Here is an 8,149-nt window from a genome sequence, read left to right on the forward strand (position 1 = left end):
TTAAAGCACCTGTGCTGGCAGGAGTGAGACAATGGTAGTATGGGAGATTGTTGGTGTTCTGCAACAAAGAAAACCAAGAAAACAGTGAAGCACTCCCTTCTCCAATCTGAAAATGGTTAAACTAATACTTGGAGGAAAGAAGGAGACATGAGAATAAAGTTGGTGTTTAGTGAGGTTACTGTCAGCTCTGTGCTCAGTGGTCTGTGTCAGAGTCTCTTCCTCTTCAACAGCTGCAGTCAGTTCCTGTTGTAACAGTTCAGTGGATCTGCAGCCTGACTGAGGGAGGTTTTTGTATGACAACATATCACTGTGTGAGCACCCAAGCACTGTTTATGTCATGGGTACTCTGACAGTAATAAACGGCTGCATCTTCAGTCTGAGCTCCACTGATGGTCATCTCAGCGTTCACTCCGTCTCCTCTTCCACTGAATCGAGCTGGAACTCCACCAGTGGACGGTTTGTGTATGCTATGGTAAATTAGCATTTTAGGGGATCCTCCAGGTTTCTGTTGATACCAGTGTACTCTATTAGCACCATCTGGCCAAACATGAACTTTTGGGTTGGTTTTACAGGTGATAGTGACAGTGGATCCTGGAGTAGATGTCACTTGTGGAGGCTGAGTCACAGTCACCTGACCGCTGCATCCTGCAGACAAAACAAAATCATTCATTAATCAGCAGAGATCAGTGAGAGAAAAGGCAGCACATCATGTTCGCTGAGTGAATGAACCTGCAAAGCAGCAGCAGGCCAGCGTCCAGATGAGGATGGTGATGAGAGTCATGGTGGTTGTGGTTTCTGCTGTGTTGACTGACAGATCTGAGTCCTGCAGTGTTGAACTCACAGGACTATAAACCTTCTCAGGTCACCGGAGGATCAGCTGACGATGCAAAGCCTCCTCTCTATGGAAATGATTTCTCTGCTCTCAGCATGTTGACAGCAGCATGAGACACAACATTAGGAGAAATACTGCTTGGATTTAAACCATTTTATATGATCTTAATGGAGTAGAAGAAAATGTTTTAGAAATACAGCTGAGGATTAACAACTTATGTTACCGTGGGAGTGGTTGGTATTTCTTTTTACTCCACATTCACAGTTTTACAAATACAATATAAAATCAGCTTGTAATTTATGATGATTTAGAAACTTAATATGCTTTGAACATTGTCTAAAATTATGTAAAACTGTAAACTTTGAAATCTGAATTTGTTAAAAGGAAAATAACAGTTTTGCTGTAAACATGCATGTAAAAGTGATAAAATTATTGCAATTCAAGAAGAAATTTGCATTTAGATCATTCAAAATAAATTGTACATTAATTTAAATTGTAATGATCCAGTTTTGAGAGAAAAAGATGTGAATTTTTGGTGAAAAATGCTTGTTTACAGTGCAGGAGGTTTTTGTACGGCCGTTTAATGAGTTTGTATCACTGTGGAACACTTTTGGTGGAGGAACCAAACTCATCATTAACTGTAAGTATCACAGATTTATCATTTCTACAACATGACTATAATACATTTTGCATTAAAATGTGATAAAACTAGACATGAATTTGGATAATTTATATGTTGTGATTTTTTTTTAATATTTAACAAGCTGGGCTGATATTTAAGTTATTACTCAAGCATTGTGCAGAAATTATTATTCTTTTAGTATTGTAGAGAATATTATAAAGATATGCTAAAACACATTTACTTACATTTTATTTTCAACTGTTTTTTTAATCAACAAAATGTGGTTGCTCAGTTTGTCTGTGGAACACTTTAATGCTCCAAAAATAACATCCTGCTTTTTATTTTAGAATTTTTACATTCAAACATTTGTTGAAATGAAATCTAATGTGCCCATAAATATTTTAAAAATAAGTGAGTTCATAGTTTTATAGCTTAGTTTGCGTTCACAGTTCGTTAGTTTAAAGTGGTGAAAAGGAAGTGAAACAGACAGATGAGAAAGTCCTTACAGTGTCTGTACAGACTTGACATTTTTTAAACTGGAAAATGATTTATTTACTGTTGCACACTATAGAGCAGGTGTGAACATTTAATTTGTGGATTGGTTATTGAAAACATAAATCACTTTTACGCCTAAGTTACTTGGATATTGTCTAATTTTTAGTGATTTATGATGAGTAGAAGATTCATCACTAAAACTATATCAATACACAAGTTTGATCACTTTGCTAAACCTTCGTTTCCTCCAGTTTCTCTCCTCTGTCTGATCATATGTCCTGCACACAGCTGATCCACAGCAGTGTTCACCTCTGTCATGTCTCATAGTGTCTCATGTCCAGCTGTGTATCTTACAGTGGACATTAATCTGTCTCTGCTCTCCCTTCCAGCCGGTCTCACGGTCAGGCCCTCAGTCTCTCTGCTTCCCCCGTCCCCTGAGCAGCTCTCTGGGGGCTCGGCCACGCTGGCCTGCCTGCTGAGCGGCTACTCTCCTCAGGGAGCCGTGGTGAGCTGGGAGGTGGACGGTACAGAGGTGACAGAGGGGGTCCTGAGCAGCTCAGAGGAGGAGAAGAGCGGAAGCTACAGCAGCAGCAGCACCCTGAGCCTGAGCCAGGAGCGCTGGGTGAAAGGAGAGCTGTACTCCTGCAAGGTCGTCCATCATGACCACAGCCTCATCCAGTCCCTCCGTAGGAGCCAGTGTGAGGGCTGAAGGAGCTGTGTGTGGGGGGGGGGGGCAGGAGGAACACACCTGCTGCTCTCATCAATATGAGTTTTTGAAACTAAAGAGAGCAAAAACAGTTCATGTGTGTAGCTCAGCGGCTAGACGTGTGTGCGCTTCATAACTTTCATGTTGATGACTGATGTTTCTGCCAATAAAGCTTCAACTGATCAATAACTTTATCAAGTGTTTATTTGTTTATTTAAAGGATCCCCATTAGCTGATGCCATGACAATCAGCTAGTCCTCCTGGAGTCAGTACCTAAAATACAAATACACATTACATAATGAACATTAATGTTGTTAATTTTCATAAAATTACATTTGTACCTCAATACATTAAAGCCAGTCAACACTGTTAAAAAAAATACTGTTAAAAGGCAACAAAAACGTGACTAAATTTCTTAAACAGAGGAAGAATTTTGCAGCTCATATGAAGAAAAACAATATCAACAACTAGCTCACAGTAACACATCCTATTACTCAGTCTGCAGTGTTTTGCAAGTTACTCAGGAAGCATAATAAGTTACTTTTTACTTATTACTCCTTTAAAAACTAATAATATTACTTTACTTATTGCTTGGTGTCAAAAGTAATCAGCTACACTGCTAGTTAGATTACTATATTACTTTTGCACCTTGTTGCTGATCCAGTAAACTGTTACACTCAGACGGCTTCCGTTGTTGACTGTCCAACTCGACCTCTCTGAGTTTCAAAGTAATGACAATACTTTCAGCTGTGGAAAGTATGACTCTATACCTCTCCCTCATCCTTCATCCCTCGTTTAGCTTTTTAGCAAGCAGCTGACATGACGTGCTACACATACATGTCATAAGAGAGCCTATCTTTATCAAAAAGTAACTCAGTAAGTCAGAGTTACCTGAAATGGTAACTTTAATATAATCACTGTTTTGGAATTTGTAATCCCTTCCACCACTCATTCCTGGAAAAAGTAATAATATTACAATAATACGTCACTGAGTAATTTATTACTGCCCAACACTGATCATCTGCATTCCTCTGCATATTCTTTTTAAATTTTAATTTATTTTTCATTAGGCAAATATTGAGGGGTAAATTCTTCCAATTTATTATGGCTCTGTAAATAACTTTTTTTTTTCCTCGAGTTAGTCCTTGTGTGAAAAAATTAAAAGCTTAGGATTGATCATATAAATGTTAATATCTCTCCTTTTATATCTGTTTTTATCATGATAAAACATTATTATAAATTTGCCTCTTTATTGAGGCAAAAATCAACGCTGAAATATGTGTGAGGCAACATTTGTCTCTGTTGCTGAGAGTAAATGTGAACAGAACATGATGTGGTGTCATTAGATTTTTAAGAATTTTCTTATTTAATTTATGTATGAGTATGAATGTTCAGTTGGTGCTTGGTGAGGTTCCTGTCAGCTCTGTGTTCAGTGGTCTGTGTCAGAGTCTCTTCCTCCTCAGCAGCTGCAGTAACAGCTCAGTGTCTCTGCAGTCTGACTGTGGGAGGTTTTTGTACGACAATAAATCACTGTGTTTACACCGGGCCGCTGTATACACCCAGACAGTAGTAATCTCCTGCATCTTCAGCCTGAAATCCACTGATGGTCAGAGTGAATTCTGGTTCAGATCCACTGCTGCTGAAACGACTCGGAGTACCAGACTCACGACGACTTATTTTGTAAAACAGCAGTTTGGGAGTCTGTCCAGGTTTCTGCAGGTACCAGCTGAGATCATCATCAACTCCTGTACTGGCTGTACAGCTCAGAGAGACCGTCTCTCCCACACCAGCAGACTTTGATACAGGAGACTGAGTCACAGAGGGACTGGCACCTGATCCTGGAAATAAAATGAAAGGTTAATACAATTTTAAGAAATGGGAAAGTATAATGCACAAAGCCAAACCATGAAAAAATATTTCTGTAAACGTTTAATGTTTAACCTCAAAGCCGAGATTCTCACCTCGAAGTCCAAACAGCAGCGCGGTCAGCAGTAACATCATCATTATGATTAATGTCAGGGTCAGAGTCTGCACAGACTGGTCTCAGTGGTTCATCTTAAACTGATCTAGGAGCAGCGATGCACAGCAGTCATTCAAAACACCACCTTTATAGTCAAACTACGAGCTGCATTTTGTGTGGGGAGAGATTTTTTTTTTTCCATTTCAAATCCCAAAGAAAATCATTCACACAAACATGTTTGACTTTGTTTTCTTATTTTCCAAAAAAAACAATAAGACACAAACACACACATATAAGCACTGTTAATACAAATAAACAGAAAACAAAAACAATGAATTCATGTTCAAGAGACTAAAGTAGTAAAGTTAACATTTAAGTAAAATTTTGCACTACATTCTGCTTAGATAAAATAATCATTTATTTTGGATATATTTTATATTGTGAATATTTTTCGTAATTTATTAATCTGGTCTGATGGAGCACTTTGGAAAAACCCAGTGCAGATATTAAGATTATTTTAGTATTATAGATAATAAACATTAATATATACTTTTTTTAAAAAAAGAATTCTTTCTCTGCAATCAAATATTTGTTTCACAAAACTTGGTTGTAGAATTTCTCTGGGGATCATTTTAACAGGCAGAAAATAACATGTACTTTTTATTTTTAATAATATTCAATGATTCTTACATATAAAATCATTTGGTGGTGTACGATATCAGGAGAAATACAATGCAGCTGAGAGAATTTGCTTGTAAAGTGAGCATGAGATAGTTTATTCATCCTTAGATATGTATTTTAGTTCTAAAACTTTGCAATGTACTCAAAAGAAATAATCATCTGGAATGACAAACTTTTAATTATTGCAATAAAATAATAATTTGAAAAAGTCACTACATCAGCCACCACATTGGTGAATTTTTCCTCTCTGGAATCGGAGTTGGTCTCAAAAATCCCATATTGGTCTTGGTGTGCACTGAATGCATTTAAAAAAAAAACTTTGTCAGTTAAAATATGTGTAAAATGTGTCATAGCCCGTCTACAGCTCAGTGCCTTTTTCTTCTAAATTTTGCTGGTGGCTCGTCTTGAGTCTTCCTGGGCAAGCTATGGATACCAAATCCAAAAAAGTTTTAAACTGTATAATGAGAAGCGTCTGTGACATTTTTTCCCCCATTTTATTTAGATTAATTGGGGTTTTGCTTGATGACGGACCCTGTGCTCCTGCAGCAGGTCGTTTTCACTTCAGTCAAACTGAAGGAGGTTTTTGAACACCTCTGAATCACTGTGTGAACTCTGTTATGTGCCATCCCACACTGCCTGAACGTCCTGAGTTTAGAGTTGACAGCTTGTATGTGAGAAGTCTGGGAGCCTGTCCAGGTTTCTGAAGGTACCAGCTGAGATCAAGACCAATGTTTGAACTCGCTGAGGCGCTGATGGTCACAGTCCCTCCAAGACTGACAGACTTAGATTGGTTGGTCTGAGTCACAAAGTTTTTAGCAGAGGAAAAACTTTGATAAAAAATATCCAAAGGCATTTGAAAGTTTGAGTATTAACAGAAGACAATAATAAACAGATTTAGACAAAAGTAAAGGTAGCGAGGTGACAAGCATTTTTAAAATTTCTCACCCTGACTCAGAAAACCCAACATGACAATCAGAGTTATTGATGATTTCTTTCTGATGAAGTTTTCAGCATGAACATGGTTCAGACTGTCTGTGACATGAGGACTTTAACTCTGAGGCGCAGAGATGCATAACAGTCATGCAAAATATATTTAAGAAGGCAAACACACACCTGTTCCTGTGAAACAGAAAAAGCAGAGGCGAGGTGGAGTCACAGTTCATCATCTTGAAGATCATTCAGCCATTAAAAATCCATCTAAAAACTTTGACTTTACAGTCTTTGTCGGTCTTACTTCTATTCTCCTTTTCTTTCTCGTTTCATGACTCCCCCTGCTGGCAAATAGATCAACACTGAACACAGTATCAACTAACACTGTTTGATTTTCTTTGATTTCTCTTCTTGACTTCATAACTTGCGCTGATGAAATGGATCCAGGTGCTACATTTATTAGAATAATATACAAACAAAAAGACATAAGGACAGTTGCAGAAAGGCAAAGATACAAACCCACTGTCACTAAGATTAGTGGAAGCCTGCTCAGTTACTCTGATTTCTTAAAAATAGTAATTGTGTATTTATTTACCATGTGTATTCACAAATTTGCATTTTTAAACCTGATTAAATCATGATTTAACTTTCATTTATGTTGCACCAAACTTTTAAACTAGGTTAAAATTAAGATTCAACATTCTTTCCTATTTCCTCAAAAATGCAATAGCCAAATGTCACAAACTTTAGATTATGTGTTAAAAGAGAAATTAATCTCTTCTGCATTAATTTCTGATCTAAACCACCTTTTTTAGTTTGTGAGGAAGACTGGGTGGATAACTGAACATCTGGAGCTGTAAAAAGGAACGAAACCTGACCGTCAGGGACATGAAAATCTGAGTTTCACTTCCCTGTCGACTGGGTGTGAAGCTACAGACGTTTCTGTAAGTTGTGGTTGTGCTGTGGGTGACTGTGCTATGTTTAGATGATCAGCGGTGCAAAACTGAACCTCCTGCAACAGGTCACTGCTGCAACACAGCAATCTGTGCGCAGTCTAATTCGTTTGCTCCCGTACAGTGGTAATCTCCTGCATCTTCACCCTGGAGTCCACTGATTATCAAAGTCAATTCAGGGTCAGAGTCACTGCTGTTGAAATGGCTGAAATGACACAGTAACATCTGCTTATTTTGTAAAACAGCAGTGTGGGAGGCTGTCCAGGTTTCTGCAGGTATCAGCTGACATCAACATCAACTCCTGAACTGACTCTACAGCTCACAGCAACAGACTTTGATGCAGTCACAGATACACTGCAATCCTGCAAAAAATGAAGTATGACTACTGCATGTAATATAATAAACCAACAATTGCAATGTAAAAATTTTAGATAAAGTTGTTAGTGAACTAGTTAAAAAGTCTTGTAAATCAAAGCAGTATCTCATCCTGAATGAAGAATAAAATTGTGTATTACTTGGTATGAGCCTTTGTGCTTTCAAAATATCTAATGTGCAGAGAAGCACAACAGATATTCAAATGATAATGTCTTGTTCCTGTGAGAGCTGTCTGTGTGTTTCTGCCTCATAAAGATGAATGCTGCTCTCTTGTGTCAAAACAGGTAAAATGTCAGTTCATTTGAATCCTGGACACAAGTCCCTCCAACCTTCCTGTATAGAAGAAAGATCCTCATATTCTTTGTAACTATTTTGTCTGTCAGTTTGTATTTCTATTGTTTTGTCTCTCTTCAAAGTCACTTTGACTTTATTTTGCATCTTCTGAAATTGTTTTATGTCCTCGTGTGGTCATTATGTGTCTCTTTGAAGACATTTTTCTTTTGCATCTCTTTTTTGTTTGGTCCCTTTGCAGTTGCGTGCATCTCTTATTTGGTGTCTCTCTGTGGTCTGTTTTTTGCATCTTTCAGTCTTCTGA

General features: G+C 37.8%; 1 long non-coding RNA gene and 1 gene segment (V, D, J or C); one reads left to right on the forward strand and one right to left on the reverse strand.

Annotated features, from left to right (window-relative positions):
• The first annotated feature begins 116 nt into the window (after positions 1-116).
• On the forward strand, positions 117-2,654 carry LOC146311090 (uncharacterized). Its single transcript, XR_014772297.1, has 3 exons — positions 117-456; positions 573-1,472; positions 2,339-2,654. It is a non-coding gene; the product is annotated as an uncharacterized LOC146311090 (long non-coding RNA).
• A 1,427-nt stretch (positions 2,655-4,081) lies between these two features.
• On the reverse strand, positions 4,082-4,783 carry LOC146311091 (immunoglobulin kappa variable 1-6-like). The segment is given in 2 exon segments: positions 4,082-4,493; positions 4,617-4,783. Coding segments are annotated over 2 exon segments (345 nt in total).
• Between the last annotated feature and the right edge of the window lie 3,366 nt (positions 4,784-8,149).

The sequence above is a fragment of the Lutjanus erythropterus genome, chromosome 18 (genome assembly GCF_056507025.1).
Source record: "Lutjanus erythropterus isolate fLutEry1 chromosome 18, fLutEry1.hap2, whole genome shotgun sequence".
NCBI classification, from domain to species: domain Eukaryota; kingdom Metazoa; phylum Chordata; class Actinopteri; order Lutjaniformes; family Lutjanidae; genus Lutjanus; species Lutjanus erythropterus.